Source organism: Momordica charantia (genome assembly GCF_013281855.1).
Source record: "Momordica charantia cultivar OHB3-1 chromosome 8 unlocalized genomic scaffold, Mcharantia_2.0 BLBB01000008.1, whole genome shotgun sequence".
Lineage (NCBI taxonomy): Eukaryota > Viridiplantae > Streptophyta > Magnoliopsida > Cucurbitales > Cucurbitaceae > Momordica > Momordica charantia.
This window is the reverse complement of record NW_028275166.1, coordinates 31,140,916-31,162,410: the sequence shown is the minus strand read 5'-3', so window position 1 is coordinate 31,162,410 and position 21,495 is coordinate 31,140,916. Positions and strand designations below refer to the sequence as shown.

Sequence of the window (21,495 nt, the reverse complement as noted above, 5' to 3'; positions counted from 1 at the left end):
ATATTATCATCCAGAAGTAGCCCTTTTTTCTTTTATTTTTATACAGTAAGGATTGAATTTGCGTGTCAGATATGAACTTTACAATTATTTTTTTAAATTATTAAAACTTAGTTCCAAAATATTTGATGCGAACTATAAGGAGAGTTTAAACCCCAATTTCAAGAGAAAAATAAATGTGTTTATTTCCGAGGTATTGAAATTTAATTATATATAGTTAATATCACATATAATGACTTATTTTACAATCATTTAGAAAGTAGCAGGACAACATAGTTGAATTGGAATATTAAATCAATTCATCTAATATTGATAGATATTTTTATAAATTAAGGTTTATTGAATGTTATTTTCGTCATTTAATGAGTAATTAAATTAATAAAACATAGTGGAACGAGACAAACAAAATAGTCAAACCCTCCCTATTTCTACAATGTCATATTTCTAAAATGTTATAGTATCGTTCATTACAGATATAACTCATAACAAATCATAACGTTGCTTTTAATTTCGACAAAATGACCTCATACAAATTAAGATACTTCATATATATACTCATAATCTTATTATTCTATAGCTAACATGGGACTTTAATCGCATTACCAGAGGATAAAATAGAGTTATATTTGGGAGTAATTTTATCATGGCAAAAGTTGATAATTGATATTAATCGAGGTATTTTAGTCATGCCATAAGGACTTGTAATTTAACCCGGTAGTTTTTTATTTTCCAAATCATTAGAACTCACATTGCTAGAATATCTAGCAACAATCACCACAGTAATGATAAATGGGAACAAGAATACAAGTCAATTTACAACTTAATTATGAAGCTAATTCATATTAGTTTGAGGCCAATTTAAAAAGTCTTCCTATCAAAATCCTCAACTCAAATATAGTACTTGTAGCAATACAGAAGCACATGGTGTTCAATCACCTGTACAAAGGAAAAAGGCATGGAGTTATGAATATCTAATCCTAATCCTACAGATGGTTTACTTTCTTTTCCATCATTTTCAATTCCATCAAACAGATAGAAAAGTGATTTAAAAAGTACAGCAGCAAGATTGATGGCTGAACATCAAGTACAAAGCGAATTTTCTGTCCTTACCAATTTCCAGAATCAGCATCACGAGATTGGTAGAACTCGTCTGGCCGGACAATGTTAATCTCCTCGAACTCGTTATCATCTACACAAAGAGAGGGAAAAGGTTCAGCATTTTATATTTTGAATCCAAATCCAACAACAACGATGATCATAACCATAAAGACTTGTTCTTTCTGCAGAAAGTAAAGAAGAAACTAGATGGTAAGTCCACTCCAAACAATAATTTTTAGTCCCTTATCAGAACAAAGGCTTTTAGAAAGGAGTGCTAGAAGTTCACAAAAACCTTTTCGCAACGTTAGAGCCACAACTGCATCGTTTTCAACCTGGAAATACAAAGCAAAGTTGCAGCTGTTGAATTCCTTCACCATGATATTTCCAGAATATGCGATAGTTAATGACCAAATGTAACAAAATATATGAATTCAAACCTACCTTCTGATCAGCCAGTGTCTTTGTATCTTCCAATACTTCCCCACTCCCCACCAGGATCAAGCGTTGATCAACTAATGGTTGATCAATAAGGGTTGCCAATTTTTGCTTGATATCTAAAGTCGTCTCAATTGGATCACACTGGATAAAGTAGGTAGTCTTATGGCGCTTGATTCGGATATACATGGCCTATACATAAATATGGTATAAGAAACATACATTACTGGATAGTGACATTCAATTGGAAATTGAAAATCAGTTGAAGACGTTAATACTCAGGTCCATATGGTATAACATTTTATGAAAAGAACCAGATTATTTATTTTGGTTTGATATGATGTAATAAAAAACTTAAGCTATACTAAACAAATAAAATAACATGCATAAAGCTTACCAGATGCAAACAAACGTAGAACTGACCCCATAACTGAACAGATGTAGAAGAATGAAGTAAGGGAAAATATGGATGTATCAAAGCCAAGAGAAGAGGCAAACCAAAGAAACATCATGAATTTCTTAACTGGATTCTCTACACCCTTGGATTTTCCTATGCATCAAGTCACTTCCAACAACCAATCACCACCAAGTAGCTGTTTCCTATCCCTTGAATTTGAGAACACTGGAAAGTTTCTAAAAACCGAATTTCTGGGATACAATGACAGATAAATTAATATTGGTCAGAAAAAAAAAGGGTTGGCCAATTTTAGAATTTTAAAATCACAGCTTTCTAATATCCTTTTTGGGTCAAACTTTTGACTCTTACTAGATTTGATTTATCGGCATTTAATCAGACAACCCAAAGGCCAAAGAAGATGAGAAGTGTCCTCTCACCAAAGGAAGGATATTACAGAACACGTCTAGTCTAAATTGATCAAAGAAGTTGAGTGATAACAAAGATCACGGCATAAAGTACTACAACTAGAGGATGTGAACTGTATATGATCACAAAGATCTCAGAAGTGCATGTACTTCTATTTAAAGAAAATTCTGAAGGATGTCTGATCTTTCTAGAAAGTAAGACTCCTGGTTAACTGGAGGAAAGCAAATCCTGCTTCGAAAGAATTTCCGCCCCTCATACTGATTAAGTATATGTATATTTGTCAAGGTGACTTATTAGAAACATTGTAATAGATGGTCTTCACCATATTACCGTGTATATTGCTGGCAGTGAGTTTCTTGTTGGCCCATTAGACTGGCCTCTCTAACACCAAGCGTTAAAGGCTTTGTTCCTCTATTTGGTTCTAGCTTACACAACATGTACACATCATACTTGTGAAGTTGTGCAAATAATTTCACTAAATTTTTATCTTTTGTTTAGAAGAAAAAGAGAACTACGTTGATGCTAAGAAGCACGGATATGGACATGAGACATGATACATACACGATGACACATCATTTTCTAAAAATCTAAGATACGGACATGGCAAGAACATGTTTATTAAAATATAAAATTTTCTTAAGCATTTGGATCAATTTCTTTTATGCTTAAAAAACAAGTTTAATGTACTATGCTCTCGAATTTATTATTTTTGTCCTATATTACTATTTATGTCTAAATCTTATGCTTAACCCGTGTTTGAGATGTGCCTAACAAGTGTCGGATCCATATTCACTTTGTACAACTAGTGTGTGATATACATCTATTGAGATCATAAGTGTCTGATATGTGTTCAAAAAGTGCCAGAGTGTCCAACACGAACATGTTACCCAAACTGAAGTGTCTGTGCTCCTTAGCATTGATGGTAAAAAACATATGGATACAGTAGTACATGGTCACAAGGTAAAATTCCACAATAAGATAACAATAACCGCTACTCATTCAAGGTAAAAATTCACAATAAGATAACAAAAACCGCTACTCATTAGCACAGGCCCATTAAGAAAATATATGTATACTTCAGGTGAGAACAACAATTTTATGACGGGCCTTCTCTCAGTTCACAGTACTTAACCAGCTTAATCAGATAAATTATAATAAAAGTATGTAGCGAGGTTAAGGTCTGAATCACTCAAATGCAGATACGGACAGGGATAGAGAGAAATGTAAGCACTCACCATTGTTGACTATAAACGATGACTAATGGATCAACACTCCGATAAATCCTGCCTCCACTGCCGTTGTCTGGAACTGACAAACATTCATCCAACTCGTCACATTGCAAGTTAGATAAGAGAACATCTATGTCTTGTAGGAGGAATTACAAACAATATACACGATCCATAAGGAAAGCAACCATGTATGCAGAACATAATGCCAGTAACAATTCAAATACAGAACTTGAATTTCGCTCATTCACTGACCATCCTCATCAATTCGCTGCATTTGCTTAAAGCTCAGAGTTGGGAAATTCATGCAAGTAATGATTGATACAAAATAAATTCCCTGAAATCGATTGTGCGCTAACGAATTATACAGTTAATCACCAACATGAGTGTAGATGATAACAGATTCTCCAATTTTGCTTCGGAAAAAGGTGAAATCTACGAATTATCGGGACTTTGATTTGGCTAATTGGGACTGTATTGCTTTGAATTCTAACCTGGAAATTGGCGAGACGTCTCTGCTTGGGAAAGTTCGTTCAGTCCATCGCGATGAAATGGAAAGAACGTCCGCACTTTGGACGACTTTGTTGTCAGCGTTTGGAAACTGGGTTAGACTAATCCCACCGCGGTTAGATCCACAGTTTTTTCTTTTTCTTTTTCTTTATTATTTGTTTTCTATTTAAACTTGTTTATTATTGATTAATATTAAATAAATTGTTATGAGTATTATTATTTCAACAAAAATATTGCTAACGATAAAATAGTAATCAAACAAAATAAACTTTATTATTATTTTAATTAAAAATAACATTAACACGTGTGTTACGAGCTCTCGCTAAAAAATGAGTATTATATTAATTATTATATATACATTTGATTCAAAATAGTAACAATATCTCTATATACCAAAGCGAGCGTAGATTGGCATATATTTCAAATTAAGATGTTGTAAGTTCGGCTATCCATCCGCACATGTTGTACTAAAAAAACATCTATAAATGATAATTACTAGGCCAATGACTTTTTTAGTGTGGCTGATGAGTAGACGATCGTGGAAAATCTAAAACTTATAACTGCATTGTTATGATCTCCTATATTATTTAAGCATCTTTCTTACGGAGATAATTGTTCGTATTCGGTATGGGTTGCATAAATGAAAAAAACCACAAACCATAACTTTTTACAATCAGATCAGTCTATCTAAAGGATTCAAAATAATTATAATTTTCTTATATAGTTTGGTTTTATTCCATACTTAGATATTGGTTATGACTCGAGTTTGATGAGTACAATTTCTTTGTTTTTCCAACGTACTAAATGATTCAAAATTGGTCGAAACAAACCTATGACGTGTCAATTTTATAAGTGTATTCAATTTTGGTAGCTAACCTTAAAAAATAACTCAACGGGATAAAAACACAAAATACCTTATTTAAACATTAAAATTTTGATTCAACAATACATTTCAAGAATCATCCCTCAAAAAATGGATCGATTTGAGATTAAATTTATGAAAATGAAAATTTCGTTTCAACGAGACATTTCAAGCATTATCCCTCCATAAATGGAACGATTTGGGATTAAATTCCTGGGAGTGAAAATTACGAAACTTTTAAACTGTTGAAAAAGTTTTCTAAAAAACTAGAATATGCTAGCACGGGTCCGCGAGGCAAAATAAAATATATTAATTGATTTTTTATGTTAAAATAAAAAGTACAATTGTTATTTTTCTAAAAAATAAAAAGAGGAAAATTGTTATTTAATAAAAATTAACGGCGTGGAGAAATTGAGAAAATAAAATATCTTCAAAATTAGTCAGCGTAGAGGTTTAAGAGGGGTTTCATCGTTCATCCGCTTTCTTCTTCAATGCCGTAATTTTATCTTCAAAAAATGACATCCACGGCCTCCTTCTTTCCAACTCTTCAAGCTCCGATTTATGGCGGCAATGCATGGAGGAAGCCCACCAAACGATGCAACTGCGAAAGAAGAACCCACTTATCATTCACCTCAACCTTCAACTCCCTCTCCAATTCCCCTCTTTCTTCTGTTTCTTTCCCCACAAACTCCGACTCCACTGCCGAACCAGTGCGGCTTCAACCTCTAGCAGATTCGGTTCAGGAAAATTTCACGGAAACCCTCGATAATTCCATGAATTTGCAGGTTCCCACGAGGGAATCTTGCCAAAGAATCTTCATCCAGGACCCGCCATGGATAGCCTCCTTGTTCCTGAAGGGGCTGTACAAAAGCGTCCAAAAGGAAGTGAAATTGGAATTCAAGGAAATTGAGAAGAGGAAGTATAATTTGCTGAGGAGGAGGCAGATTAAGGCGGAGACGGAGGCGTGGGAGAGGATGGTGGAGGAGTACAAGGAGTTAGAGAGAGAAATGTGCGAGAAGAAGTTGGCTCCGAATTTGCCATACGTGAAGACATTGTTCTTGGGGTGGTTTGAGCCGTTGAAGCAGGCTATAGAGAAGGAGCAAAATACGCAGCGGAGTAAGAAGCAGAAGGCGGCATTTGCGCCTCATATAGAGCTATTGTCTGCGGATAAAATGGCAGTTATTGTCATGTACAAGATGATGGGATTGCTGATGGTGGCGCAGCAGGATGGCTGTGTTCAAGTCGTTCAGGCTGCGGTTCAGATTGGTGGTGCTATAGAGCAGGAGGTGAGCATTAAAGATATTGTGCTTTTTTTTTTTTTTGTTTTCTTGAACAAAGCAAATTTCAAATTATGAAATTACTTACCCCCTTCGAACTTATAAAATTGTTGCAAATAAACACTATCGTTATTATCCAACTCATCTAGAGCAATTCTAAGCTATGAGTGTTCTTGCAATTATTCTTCAGACTTATGAAATGGTTACATTTAAATCCAACCATGAATACAGTCATAATGGGAGAGTGATTTTCTTAACTTCAGGGATAATTTCTCAAACTGAATTGCTCGAGTTGAATGTTCTATAATATGACTGTAACATAACTTCAGCATACTATCTCGGTGGTATTCAAACTATAAGAAATTATTTTGTAATTATAACCTCTTAAAGATGGGAAGCTTTATAGGTTCCGTTCTCTTTTGGGCGTGTCCTCTCTACCCCAGCCCTTAGGCTGTCTTCCTCATGTTTGGTTGAATATACAGTGCTTCTTTTTTTTTTTTAATAAATAATAATAAAGTTTCCTTATTTTCTTCTCCATATTAATATCCAGAAAATGCCACTCTCTCTCTTCCCAAAGCGAGGACAAGCTAAATTTTTTTTAGAGTTGAATTCTGTTTGCCTAATTATTCATCATGTATTCTACGAGCAGACTGCAGATGTATCAATCACAGTGTTTTAATTCTGAGGTCCCTGGATATTGATATAGGTTCAGTTTAGTTACATACCAAATAATAATTTTGATTTTTCTCTAATTTGACCGTCTTATATTCAGTAATGAATTTAACGTTGATTTAACGTGTTATGGAGCAAAAGTTTGGAAACGCATCCTTCGAGCTTTCTTATGGACTTATTGAAACGAAAGAAACCATAGACTCTTCACAGAAAAAGAGCTCCCTTTCACTAGACTCTTTGACAATATCATTTTTCTTGCTAAGTCTCGGTGTAAAGCATCTAAAGTATTTGCCTCGTACACTATGGTTTCTCTTTTGACCAATTGGAGAAGTTTCATGTAACTCCTTTGGTTTATGGGTGTTTATCCCCTTTATTGTAATTTCACTAATGAATGAAATTGTTTCTTAACCAAAAAAAAAAATGTTATGGAGCAAAAGTTTGAGTTTAATCACCGTAATTTTAGTTTTGTTCTATTGAGTTCTTGAGAAATATTGTTGCTTTTTTCTCGGTACTTAGCCAACATCATTAAATAATTGTGCTGAGGGCTTGACTCTCTTTCTCAAATTTAACCCAGGTTAGAATTCAGAGCTTTCTGGAGAAGGCTAGGAGTAATCAGAGAACAAAGATTCCAGCTGATGCTCAGTGTTTGAGCAAGGAGAAAGAGATATTGAGGAAACGAGTTAATGGTCTAATTAGGAGGAGGAGACTGAAAGAGGTGCAAAAGTTGTTGAAAAAAGAAGAATTTAAGGCTTGGGGTCGAGACACCCAGGCTAAGGTTTGTGGCTTCCATCTATTATCCTATATGTTTTGACATAATGAAATAATTACAATATTTTAAGGCATTTCTCTGCCTGATCAAACTTTGCAGCTAGGAAGTCGTCTCATTGAGTTGTTAATTGAATCAGCTTTCATCCAACCTCCAGTTAGCCAGTCAGCTGACTGTCCACCTGATATTCGACCTGCATTTTGGCATAGGTTTAAACCTGTTACAAAAACTCCAGGGTGAGCTTTATTCTCCTGTTCATTTTCTGTTTCTTACAGACTGACAGCCAAACCACAAAATAGGGTCCATTTAACCAACCTCCATAGACTTGGTCATTAGATTATGCTCAGTAGGTAACGTTTTAAAGCACTGAGTGTTGGTTTTCTGGTGCTGGTGCTTGTCATTCTTCTTTTTACTTTTCCCCCTTTTTTGAAGTGGGTGAGCTGGGTGGAGGGTTGATGAAAAGAAGAAAGATTGCTCCGAATGCTTCAAGCTTTCTAAATTTAAGGCTTCCCAATTGTGTGCCTTTTCTGACCTATTCTCAAGCTACTCCTCTAGCATCATATACGGGACTGGGAAGCCTTTTCTTACTTTCTAATCTTTTGCTTTTTATTTTATTTTGTTTCTCTTTCATTCTTCTCAGGGTTTGTTTCTTTGAACATTTGTATGGGTTTTTTTTTCCTTCATTTTTCACTTTTCATGAAAATCTGGTTTCTAGTTAATTTTTTTTTTTTTTTTTTTTTTGTCACGTTGAAGAGATGGCCGCTGCTTAGCTAACTCTTTTTATGGTAGCCTTTTCTGGAACGGCTTATCATGCTTCTGCATTCTTTGGTGGTTGTAGGCAGAAAATTGTAAAGACTTATGGAGTTATTGAATGCGATCCCATAGTGCTTGCTGGGCTTGACAGAACTGTAAGTGTTTTATAATTTAATTTAGTTTTATATTTTTTATATTTAATCTCTCCTTTTTCTAACTTATAATAGCAGATTTACTTTGAATCTTGTTATGATTTGCTTTGTAGCTACGTAGAAATATTAAGCTTAGAAAATTAAAAGAAAAAAGGGACACAGATATTCTTAAACAATTACCATATTTTGCTTTATACATAATTGCAGACTTGCAGCTTGACGAAGTCAATTTCTTCATTTGTTTTTTTTATAAAATCTGACAATTATCATTTCTTCACTTACTAAATTGTCGGTTAATTACCAAAGTGCTATCAATGGTCAATGAACAGTCAACTAAAATATACACTAGCTATGGCTTAACAGCTATGGAAGTGAAAGAATGTGTGCATCAAATATACGACTTAGGCAGTAAAGAAGTGACCTTGACCACATCAGAGCTGACAATTGATTATAATGTCACATTTGTGCAATCATTTGAAGTGGTATTGTTGCTTCTTTTGCATCAAGAATTCCCCTCTACGTAGCAAACTCTTCTTTATGTTGATAAAACTTCCAGGTGGTTCCATTCTCAGAGTACTGCAAACCAGCAGTGAGTGCTGGTGCAGCTGCTCTATTTATAGGACTGTATGAGTTTGTGTATTAAATAGAACTTTTTCGGCTCTCTAAATTTTCTCTTCTAAACTGTTTCTTTATGTCTTTTAATTCCATGCAGGCTAAGCATGTGTTAATTCCTTACATCCCTATGTTGGTTCCTCCTAAAAAATGGAAAGGGTATGAAGCAGATTGAATGCCCTTTATATTGTATATTTCTTTAGGGTACCTGTCGTGGTTACTGCATCATAAGATTTTTTGAATCTGGATAATAAGTGATCCTGGAGTGCTCAAAGGCAACTGTAGGCTGCATCATATTTCATATCTTATATATTTTGCTACCAACCATAAATATGTAATGGAAATACTTGCAGGTATGATAAAGGTGGACACTTATTCTTACCTTCGTATGTCATGCGTACTCATGGATCAAGTAGACAACAAGATGCCATGAAGAACATTTCTGGGAAACAGATGCAGAAAGTATTTGAGGTTTGGAAAGCTTGAATTCCCTTTTTTACGAACTTGAAATTTTAAGCATATTGCACATCTGAGGTCCTCCCTTGTTTTTTAATTAATTAATTAATTTTTATTTTAACGAGAAACAAACATGATGTCTCTTGATCATACCGACTTAGATGTCAAGTTCAAACCTTCTGGTGAGCTTAATACCAAAAACCCTTGATGTCTTCCGGGTCTGGGCGTGGGTGTCCCTGGGCATGGGGAGTAAAGGTCTGACTCCCGATTAAAAAAAAAGAATTATATATATGAAAAGAAATAGAAGTGTTCAAGGATACAAATTTCCGAAGGAATGAAATGAGTAAATGCAGTAAAATAAAATAAAACAACGATTAGAGCCTTAAAAAAACCTCCCAAGAGGAACAAATTGTGGTAATCAAGTAATCCTTATATAAAGTCGAGAACGAGCACCATTGAGAAGCCTTAAATTTGGCTAGATCCCAACAATCCAACCAAACCCTTTGCTTGTTTTTGAGGATCCTTTGGTTCCTTTTTTAGCCATAGTTCATAGATTATAGCTTTCACAGAATTAGCCTATAAAAGCCTAGCTTTAGGAGATAAAATGGGACCACAAAGCAGCCGACTTAAATTTCCTCTAGCTGAATCTCAAAAAACCCACGAGATGTTGAAAGAAGCAAACAGAAATCTCCAATCAGTGTCTGGACCAAATATTTTCCAATTTTTTTTTTCCTTTTAGGTATCAGATACATTTCTCCTTTCATATTTTGCATTTTTTTTCCTTGACATCCATGAGTGTGGACCAACTTATGGACACTTTGATTAAAGGGACAAATGTCTGACCCTACAATATTTATTTGTAGGATTTTAATATCGTTCACCATGGTTTTTGAACTCATTACCTCAAAGTCCCTTTACTTTCTTCACATGTCTTAATGCCACTAGTCAACCTAGGGTGGGTATTATGCATTTATTATTTGAAGCTTTATTGCAATCTAGACCTAAAATTTCAATATTATTATTATATGATCCGAGTTTTAAAATTGTCTGGCAATTTAACATACAACAAGTGCCTGGAATGATGTAATTACCTTGGTTTTTATGGTTCTTCTAGCGCATGGGCACATTTAATCATATGTGAGGAAGTATACTAGGTTTTTTTCATATGGAAGTTCATTGGTAATTTGAATTCATCCAGACACTTTAGCAATATTTATATGAAATATCACAAAGTTTTAATTTTCCTTGGCTTATGCTTCTATCAAATATGTAGCCGAATCAATTTGATAATATGCTGAAATGGATTGTTTACAGGCTCTGGATATGCTAGGTAGCACCAAATGGAGGGTGAATAGAAGGGTACTTAGTGTGGTGGAGAGTATTTGGGCTCAAGGTGGCAATACAGCAGGCCTTGTTGACCGCAAAGATGTAAGCTCATGAATTCTGCCAAACCCTTTCTGAAACTTATTATTTCTCGTAAAACAGTATTCTGCTTTTGAAATATCATGTCAGATCGGATGATAGGGTATCAATAACAATATTGTTAAGCACAATGCAAACTTGGATTTTCATTCATAAGCCGCCATGTTTCCGTTTTTCATATTCTCTTGCCTAGTTATGATTATGCTTATCAGGTGATCAATATTGTACATAATAAAGTGTTCTATTATGTGAATTCCTGGTCAGAAAATAGGTCTTTCGTGAATAAAACTCTTGGTTGTATTTTGACTGGATATTGTTAGGATAAGGCTTCTGCATGATTTTCTCGTTACATATTTATTATGTGGTTGATTGATTCACCCTTCTTTGGCGAGAAGGTTCCTATTCCAGAGCAGCCTCTTGGGGATTTGACAGAAATGCAAGAATGGAAATGGAGTGTGAGGAAGGCAAAGAAAATCAACCAAGAGTTGCATTCCCAACGATGTGATGTTGAACTTAAGCTTTCTGTAAGATTTCTTTCTTAAAATTGGATTATTGAGGGGATTACTTTCGTCAAGTTGAGAAATGTTGTATGCTGCCTAGCCTGTTGATTGGATATGATGTCTGAATCCTGATTAAACATCTAAACTGGTTATGCCCTTCTATCCCTCAATAAATGTCAGTCCAGATGTCCATATATATAAAGACCACTTATTTTCTTCTTTCCTCGAAATTTTCTATGACTTTAATTAACAACAGATCCCTATTGTTCTCAAATTACGTCAATTGATTAATTTTTTTGAAGGCCATACCAACTATTCTCCCGAAATCTGATCAGTGATTTTTATCCACTTCCATCATATTTTTTAAAAACAAATATTAGTTCTGAATTTGTATGCTCTTACTCTCCATTTTTGTGGACATAATTATTATAAAAAACATTATTGAGTATTGAGTAATTTGCCTTGAGTTAGGTTGCTCGCAAAATGAGGGACGAGGAAGGCTTTTATTACCCTCATAATCTTGATTTTCGTGGCCGGGCATACCCAATGCATCCACATCTGAATCATTTGAGTTCTGATCTCTGTCGAGGAGTTCTAGAGTTTGCTGAAGGACGACCATTAGGAAAGTCTGGTTTACATTGGTTGAAGATACATTTAGCAAATTTGTATGCTGGCGGTGTTGAAAAACTTTCCTATGACAGACGTCTAGCATTTGTGGATGATCATCTGGATAGCATATTTGATTCTGCAAGTAACCCAGTTAATGGTAATCGTTGGTGGTTAACTGCTGAAGATCCTTTCCAATGTTTGGCTGCTTGTATCAATCTATCAGAAGCCCTAAAGAGCTCATCACCACACACTGTCATTTCCCATCTACCAATCCACCAGGTAGGGTTTAATCAAAAGCCTTGGAAGTAATAAGATGGGACACAAGCATACATTTGTATCAGCATTAGTCCATTTTTCACTCTCGTACAATTTTCATGTTTATGCATAATGCACTGTTACTAGTTTTGTTGCTTGTGTTTAAATAATCTGTTAGATGACTTCTTATCCTTTGTTAAAATCCTCCTGTTTCCATCCTTCTTCTTCTCAAATGTTAGTATATTCCTGTAAACAGAGAAATTTTTTTCCACCTCAGATCTCCTGGCTTGCAAATTTTCATCAAGGAAAATTGTCTATATTTTGTTTATTTTTGGATAGAGGTTACTTCTTGTGTTCCTCATATTGTAACTTAACTTTAAATGAACTTAATATTTATTCTCTTTTTTGTTTCATGTCTACATTAGATTTACCATCTCAAAGTTGTTACCTTCTCCTTTTCACAGTTTTTTTCTTGATTATTTACTGACTTTATTTGAACTTGACTTCTCTCATCTTTTGTAACATTGCTCGGCATCTATTTGTTTGTTTGTTTTTAGCGACATAATGACAGCTTAAAAGTCATGACTTTTCAGGATGGTTCATGCAATGGCTTACAGCACTATGCAGCTTTGGGAAGAGACACTGTAAGGCCAACTAATCTATATTTGTGTCACATGAAAATTCATTCCTATGTTCCTTATTTTATGATCTTTCTTACTAAAAATAAAAATTATTGTGGGTAATCCCTCAACTCTTGCAATAAAAATCCATTCTTTATTTTATTATTATTATTTTTTTTATGCGAAACAACACTTTCATTGAGAGTAATGAAAAAGATACAAGAACTACAAAAAAGGACCAACAGGAGGGCATACAAAAAAACACAAAAAAACAGCCCTGAAAGAGGGAGCCCCGTAAAGAAAAGGACTCCAATCCAAAAGAATAAGGCCTAGTGTATAATTACAAAAGGGTATAGAAACCGAGCCCCATAACGACATATTAAATCTAACGATATCCCAAACATAGTCCACAAATTTTTCCACCCCCTAAACAATCTATGATTTCTTTCTAGCCAAATACCCCATAACATAGCTAGAAAGCAAGCCTACCACAAAAAACGACCCTTATCACGAAAAGGGGGTATAATAGCACCTCGTCATCAGCCCTACAATCTATATCACGGACCCAGGATATCCCAAAACACATAAAGAAGTGATGCCAGAGATCTTGAGCAAACTGACAAGTCCACAACAAGTGATCAAGGTCTTACGAGGTACTCTTGCAGAGAACGCACCACTGCAGATCCAGACAAAAGGCCGACATCCTCTGGATACGATCCAAGGTATTGACTTTCCCAAGAAGGACTTGCCAGCCAAATAACTTGATCTTCTTAGGAACTTTAATCTTCAAAAGAGAGGAGAACCAAGGGGTCGAAGGGAAAAGAAGAGAAAGGGGAGTTCAAGATATGGTAATAAGAACTACAAGAAAAACCTTTCGACGGGCTGGGGGTCAAAACCCTCACATCCTCCCTCCCAGGGATAACAAACACTTTGGACACCAGAGTAAGCAAAGCAGACAGTGACACCTCTAAGGTTTCCCGGTCCGTTAAAGCATGAGTAAAGCCCAAAGAAATAGAAGGAACCTCTCCCCGGGGATTCAAAACCTCGGCCACCGAATAATGTCTCTTTCCAGAAAGATGATAAAGCCGAGGGAACGCGGTACAAAGAGGGTTATCTCATACCCAAGCATCCTCCTAGAAGTAAGTATTACAACTCTCCCCCACCACTGAACGAAGAGAATGATAAAAGACAGGGAAATCCAAAGCGATAGCCTTCCAAGGATTATAATTGTTCACCTTAGACCCAACTGCCGGAACCCAATCGAACGGATGCGGACCATACTTACTCACAATAATCCTTCGCCACAAGGCGTTAGATTCATGGAGGATACGCCATAACCATTTAGCCAAGAAAGCCTCGTTCCTAAGCCTTAAGTTCCCAATACCCAAACCTCCCATGTCCAAGGCTTCGTAACCTCTTTCCAACTCACCAGATGAGCGCCACACCCCTCTTAAACACTTGTTTTCTTTTGACTAGCTTTGGGAGTTTGTATCCACGAACACTTTTCTATCTTTTCATCTATCAATGAAAAGTTTGTTTCTTATCAGAAAAAATTCCTCTACTCCTGCATAAGTCATCAAACAATATAAGATAATGCAATAATGTCAATCTCCCTTTGGGCTTTTAATTTTATTCTTCTCTCTCTCATCAACACATTTGTCCTTTTTTCAGGATTTTCCTCTTCTTTTTCTTGTTAACGTTTTTTTTTAATATTTTATGATAATTGAGGACCTGGGTTGCAACTTGCAATAAATGTTCCTTCTTTCATCAAGATCTGCATGGATGCTGTATACTAGGAGTTTCTTATTATCGATTTCACATGTGGTGTACTTGCTGAAGTTGAAATGTTTCTATACTCTAAAAGAGCCTGTGTGTTTATGGTTTCCAGTTTGAAGCAGCTGCTGTGAACTTAGTTGCTGGAGAAAAACCTGCTGATGTTTACACAGAAATTGCTGCCAGGTATGTTCAAGTCTTCAATCAAAGGACAACTTAGTCATCACTGGTAGTATTGCACTTTTATGTTAGAGTAACTGTCGTATCAGTGCCCTGTAAATTTTGTTGTTTCCTGTCTAAGAATTCCTGTTGCTCACGGGTCTTCATTCAAACATAAAGCAATAGTGCTGTGGCAAAAGTTCTTGAAAAATTTCAGTTAGAAAGAAGTCAAAGATATTTTCACAATTCTTCTAAAAAGGAAGGAGAAATTTAAAAGATTGTTCATTGTATGATTTCCGTTGGGGTTTTCTTTTTATTTTAAGTTCCATATCTACTAGTCTTTTTTTATTAACACCAATGGGAGGAATTTTACGAATTCTTTGTGATCTCCTTGACTTGTTGGGTTGGTTTTTTTATTCTCGACTTGTTTGGTTGGTTTTTTTATCACCCTTTTTCTAACTTTTATTTTTGAAGACAAGTGCGAGGGCCTAGAGGATTTCTGGGATTTTGGTAGATTTATAGCGTTGAGCCATTGCACTCTCTGATCATTTTTGTAGTTTCAACTCCCTTTTAATTTTAGCAAGTGGTGTGCCTTTGAATAACCTTCTTAGTTGAGGGGAGGTTGTTTATCCTCTCTTGAACCTCTTTTGGTCCACGTCACTGAAAGACTGGTTGATTGTAACATTAAAAATTTACCTACCTATGTCCTATCCAAAAAAAAAAAAAATTTATCTACCTATGCATACAAGATCCAATATTGGTGAAAATGTGTCTGCCCTTTTTATCACTTGTTTTACTTCTATTATTGGTCGACAGGGTTCACAATATCATGATCAGGGATGGTAACAAGGATCCAGCAACAAATCCAAATGCTTTACTGGCTAAGATCCTAATTGATCAGGTTCATCTTTCTTGCTTGAGCCACTTGACGCAGTTCAGTTTTCCCGGATATTTTACCAAGATGTTGATTTTTTTTTTTAATTTCTTGTTAAACTATTTAAGTACTTATTTAAATAGTTTATCTTTTGAGGTATTCAGGTTGATCGCAAACTGGTGAAACAAACAGTGATGACTTCAGTATATGGTGTCACATATGTTGGAGCTCGTGAACAAATTAAAAAAAGACTAGAGGAGAAGGGCCTCATTTCTGATGATAGACTACTATTTAGAGCAGCCTGCTATGCTGCTAAAGTGAGTAATTGACTAATTATGGACTCAGATTATATTCTTCTACTGAGAGATCACAATTGTTATTTTGGCAATAGAATTTATTTCATGCGCTATAAAAAATTAAACTTTATTTGAACCTCGTCTTTGCTAAAGAAGAGTGAATATAAGTTAACAATCTTAAATTTTTTTGCTCAAAACATCGACAATCTTAATTTTTTTCTGGTCTCTAGCTTACAATGGTTTGGATACTCGACCTGGGCTATAAAGAATATATACATATACCTGTCTCCACAAATTTCCCTTACATATAACATGGATAAAGACTCTTGACCATTGCTCATCCATTATTATTTAGCCTCTCCTTGTTGGTCTGACTACTTTCTGGGAAGTTTCACTTATCCCTAACTATTTGAATCATCCTTATGCTCTGCTCCCCAAGATCCGCTCTGCTTAGTGTTTTTGTGGTAAAGTGAGAGTTACTTGAAGGAATGCAAGCAGCACTAAGGTTTTTTCTTCTTTGGTTAGAGAGATAACAGAATATTTCAAGATCCATTTAGGTCCAATGGAGTTTTTTTTTTTAAAATTTATTTTTATAAATATATATTGTAGCATACTGCCTCCACTTGGAGTGTATTGTGTGGAGGGTTTTTGTGACTTTTCCTCTTTTTAGTTAACCTTTGGGATGTTTTCTTTAAAGCCCTGTGGATAGGTTGAGGTTGGCAGATGTCTTCTCTCCTTGGTCTTTTCTTCTCTACCCTTCCTTTAGTCAATGAGGTTGATTTGTTTACTTCCAAAAAATGGTGACCATGTATGATATTATTGTATCCTTTTCTATAGGTGACATTGGCTGCACTTGGAGAGATATTTGAAGCTGCACGTGGGATAATGAGTTGGCTTGGTGATTGTGCTAAGGTATGCCATTCTGACATGTTCTGGGCAGTAGGTTACTTGATTTCTATTTGAAATGGCATACTTTGAACTTTTGTTCTAATTGTCACTATAAGTTCTGATTTTTAAATATTGACACTCTTGCCAGGTAATTGCTGCAGATAATCAGCCTGTGCGTTGGACCACTCCGCTTGGTCTTCCTGTGGTACAACCTTACTATAAAAGCGAACGGCATCTTGTGAGTAGCTGCTGGAAATAAAAAAAACTTTTTATTGACAGTACAAGTAGATAAGAGGTGGGAGCACCTTCACCCAAAGGAGCTTATGAAAGCCCACTTCAGTTGGTAACAATATTTAAAAAAAAATATTGTAACTATTCAGAATGAGAGAGGGAGTACACAGAGACCCCAAAAACTTAACATCACCCCGAATACCCTTCCAACTCTTATTAATTCCTTCATAAAGATGAGAAACCAAGTCTTTCAAAGTTGTGCCTTCACTGCACATGACCTCTTCACCTTTGCTTTCTTTTAAAAGTTGTACCACGTAGGATATGCATATGCTAGACATTTGTGCTGGGTCTCAGATGACCAATCTCAATGTTTCACTCACAATATCAAACCCAAACGGAGCATAAAAGTTGCCCGGCACTCTCCTCTTTAGAACAAGTCTAAGCCAAAAAACACAATGCAAAAGATGGATAAAGCACTCCAAAAACCCTCCTGATAAACCTCTCCTCGCACGACCTAAGGCTGTACACTGTCCTATAACAAAATTAGGGCCCACCATGCAACACACTCCCACGCTAACTAATTTCTATAGCTTTCCTCCCTTTCTTTTTACGTGCGTACGGGGGCGGGTCTTCTCTTCTCTATCAATTTGATTGAGTGGCCATGCACCAACTCCAATCAAACTCATGAGAAATCTTATTCCAACATCTATAGGTACCTTTAGAGCTGAAGAGTGAAGAACAAGTGACTCACACTCTTAAGGGACTCCTGGCATAAGTTTCCCTTGTTTCAAAATGGGCATGGTGTGTTCCCCAGTAGTCTCAGTATATATGGGTTGAATGGGACAGAATTCAATTATTAGTTGGACCGTACATGAGTATACTTATTACTTATATACTGACACTAATAACTGTGGTAGACATTTTATCAAGAAAAAATAAAAATAAAATAACTGTGGTAGACAATTATTTACAATCTTACTGCATGCATCCTTGTTAATAGTTCATACAACTCTTTAAAGGAAGACAGTAATTATTCTTATTTTTGTGCTGCAGATTAGAACATCTCTTCAAGTTTTGGCTTTACGAAGAGAGGGTAATTCGGTAAGCTCATGTCACTGGGCACGGGTCTTGATATTCTTCAGATTTTCATAGAACTTATTTGAATATCCCATTAATTCCAGGTGGATGTTAGAAAGCATAGAACTGCGTTTCCTCCCAATTTCGTGCACTCACTGGATGGCTCACACATGATGCTCACTGCTCTTGCCTGTAGGGATGCTGGCTTACGTTTTGCAGGTTAGTTTTTCTGGTCTATATCGAAACAAAGCTTTGACCATTGAATAAATCTTTGGAATGGGGAAAGAAAATTGTCAATTGTTTAATGGAAATAACTTGGAAGAAATGACTAGCATAAACTTGGTGGATTGAGGCTTTAACATGAACGTTTAGGATAGATCTTACTGGACGTTCAGTATTCTTGGATTAAGAATCTTTTCCTGTTCATGGCAATGAATTCCAGTTAATGCATCAAATTTATGGAACATCCGAGGGTTCTATCTCAAAACTGTACGAATTACGAAGCAACATATTATGGAGAGACTACACTAAGGCGTGAATTCCCTGAAATATTACAACGCTCATTCCTCATACTATTAAGCTCATACTTGAGGGGGTGGAAGCAAACTCATCGAGACAATAACCAGCACAATACATAAGTTTTATTGCGATTTTAAGTGTACTTATATTTCATTTCCAGATATATAAGTTCTAAAACTCCAATTCTAAAAACCCCAATTTTCTGTGGTATGCTTTTCAACTAAAAAATTGATAGATTGTTTAAGTACTGTGGACCTGATTGAATTATTCTTCGAACAGTTTATCTATCAATAAATTATTTGATGTCGAATAAATCGAATATCCAATAAAGAAAATGAGTAGTAGAACTATTCTACAAGTTTCTTTATAACTTATTAGATATCCATAAATGAATTAAATTTACCCAACACTTAGCTTAAGTTTTTGGGTTGAGTGGTGGTTTATTCATTCTTCACATGGTATCAGAGCAGGAGGTCCTGTGTTCGAACCCCTGCATTGTTGTTTCTTCCCCATTTATTATTAATTTCCACTTGTTGGGTCTTGACGTTATTTTCCAAACCCACAAGTGACCCATCAGCTTAAGCTTTTGGGTTGAGTGATAGTTTATTCATCCTTCACACAACTAAATGTAGTAGGATTAGGTGTAAGCTGGCCACACACAACTATGTGGTTGCATGGTTACGAAATAAATTATTATTTTAAAGTAAAATGTTTTGGCATAACACATGATGATTTTATTAATTTTTTCTTCTAAATGGTTTGGGAGAATAATATCTATCAGGAATAAACTCTGTTGATGCACTCTCTCACCAAGCCAAGTACTTGTGTTTCAGGGGTGCATGACTCCTTCTGGACACATGCCTGTGATGTGGACCAAATGAATGTGATACTAAGAGAAACATTTGTGGAGCTCTATAATATGCCAGTTCTTGAAAGTGTAAGTATCCTGTAATTAAGTTTCTAAATGCTAAGTAGAACTACCAGCAATTATGAAATTCAGTCTATTTAGGAGGCCAAACTTATTTTGAGAGTACCAGTATTATCCCTACATGTTTGTTGGTGTATTTCAGTTCAGTCACAATACTTCCAAAATTTATATTTTGACCCCTGTCCTGAAAACATTATGTTGAATATGGATTTCGGTGTGGTGGGTTTAATTCTGAAAAGTGTTTGGAGATTATGTGACCTAGAAAGTGGAAGTTTTGAAAACAACATTTACTTGTTCAAAAACAGTGAAACTATAGAATACAACTTTGTGTTCTAAATCACTTCTTTAAATTTCTGTTTTTAGATCACTAACCAAAAATATCCTTACATTTGTCTGAATTTGTCTTAAATTGATATGATCATACTTGTTTTTAACTAGTGAGTTTGAAATTTTTGGACTTATTGGATTTGGATATGATCAAATGATAGAATCTTTTGCTACAAGTGAGCACTTCTGAATTCAGTTTTGTTACCTGCTGATATGTATGTGACATGAATTGATTTGAAAGGCTTCCCATACTGCCATACATTATTAACCTTAAAAACCATTTTGTTTTCTCCAGTTGCTCGAAGGCTTCGAAACGACATATCCAGGATTGACGTTCCCTTCCCTCCCTGATAGAGGCGATTTTGACTTGCGAGAGGTTCTCAACTCGCCATACTTCTTCAACTGATTCTTCTCGGCTCCACAGCAGCCATGACAATTCTGCAGAAACAAAGTTTGGCAAAAACTTGTACAGGAAACAATTTTGAAATGTAGATGTAAAGTTGATACAAGGAACAGAGCGAGCCTGGAGACGTGTCGATTGTGGCAGGAATCGTGAAAGCAAGCGGGTGATTTCAGTAGGAATCGCGAAAGCGTTTCAGTTCGTTGCTTGCCTCTTCCCACTCTGCCATCCTATCAGCGCACTCTAAATATCATTTTGTCAAGGAAATGAAGGTTTGCTCGGGTCGCCCTTCTAGCTAATTTCAATGAATATTCATGCTATCTACGAGCTGATAACGGTTGAGACAGAGACCGAGACCGAGACTCAAGCTGGCGCCTTGTAATTTGCAACATTTTTCATTTGGCTGCAGACTGAGGGTTCATTTTCATGCTGAGCCTGTGCAAATGAGTATTCTCTCCCCCACATCTCATGTATAAACTTTTCTTTGTATCAAATAGAAAGGAAAAGTAATTTATTAGAAGCCTTCATTTTGTGTTTGTGTATAAGGTTCCTTAGTGAACTCTATATTTTATTCTTTGCAATAATTAAAGCAAGAGATCTTTTTAACCCCTACAAGATTATATACTCCTCATTGGACTCAATTTTGGTCTTATTTCAGCTTTCCTCTTTTCAATCAAGAATCAAGAAAAAAGCAGTATAGAAAATGTAATTGTGTTTGGTACCATTTTCTTTTTTTCGATCATAAAAAAATAGAAATATATTTGATAATTATTATTGTTTCTTGTTATTTAAAATTTTAAATTAAAAAAATAAAAATTTTATATGAAAATTAATTTTCAAATTAAATATTCAACATCTTTGTGTTATATTTAATTTTTTATATTTATTATGTATTTTTATAATTTTTTTAGTACAACAATTGGAGTGAAAGATTCAAACTCACGATTTCTTGGTCAGAAATAGGTGTCAATTACCGTC

General features: G+C 35.4%; 2 protein-coding genes across 7 annotated transcripts; one reads left to right on the top strand and one right to left on the bottom strand.

The window, feature by feature from the left end:
* Positions 1-759: 759 nt before the first annotated feature.
* Positions 760-4,217, bottom strand: LOC111024713 (Ubiquitin-like superfamily protein). 5 transcript variants are annotated; one of them, XM_022302479.2, is made up of 7 exons: positions 4,074-4,217; positions 3,589-3,661; positions 2,055-2,178; positions 1,928-1,960; positions 1,537-1,722; positions 1,388-1,427; positions 760-1,186 (listed from the first exon to the last, which is right to left on the bottom strand). In XM_022302479.2, exons 5-7 carry the CDS (start codon positions 1,717-1,719, stop codon positions 1,104-1,106), a joined length of 306 nt encoding a protein of 101 aa, XP_022158171.1. In that variant the 5' UTR covers positions 1,720-1,722; positions 1,928-1,960; positions 2,055-2,178; positions 3,589-3,661; positions 4,074-4,217; the 3' UTR covers positions 760-1,103. The 5 variants fall into 5 exon arrangements, with proteins under 5 accessions (XP_022158171.1, XP_022158173.1, XP_022158170.1 ...); XM_022302481.2 differs by lacking the exon at positions 1,928-1,960; XM_022302478.2 differs by lacking the exons at positions 1,928-1,960; positions 2,055-2,178 and having other exon boundaries at positions 760-933; positions 1,108-1,186.
* A 1,189-nt stretch (positions 4,218-5,406) lies between these two features.
* Positions 5,407-21,158, top strand: SCA3 (DNA/RNA polymerases superfamily protein). 2 transcript variants are annotated; one of them, XM_022302459.2, is made up of 19 exons: positions 5,409-6,237; positions 7,475-7,675; positions 7,769-7,902; positions 8,505-8,574; positions 9,284-9,342; positions 9,537-9,654; positions 10,954-11,067; positions 11,457-11,585; positions 12,033-12,449; positions 13,019-13,069; positions 14,934-15,004; positions 15,794-15,878; positions 16,016-16,168; positions 16,985-17,059; positions 17,184-17,273; positions 18,320-18,367; positions 18,448-18,562; positions 19,696-19,799; positions 20,413-21,158. In XM_022302459.2, exons 1-19 carry the CDS (start codon positions 5,467-5,469, stop codon positions 20,521-20,523), a joined length of 2,916 nt encoding a protein of 971 aa, XP_022158151.1. In that variant the 5' UTR covers positions 5,409-5,466; the 3' UTR covers positions 20,524-21,158. The 2 variants fall into 2 exon arrangements, with proteins under 2 accessions (XP_022158152.1, XP_022158151.1); XM_022302460.2 differs by lacking the exons at positions 19,696-19,799; positions 20,413-21,158 and adding an exon at positions 18,786-19,686 and having other exon boundaries at positions 5,407-6,237.
* Positions 21,159-21,495: the final 337 nt, after the last annotated feature.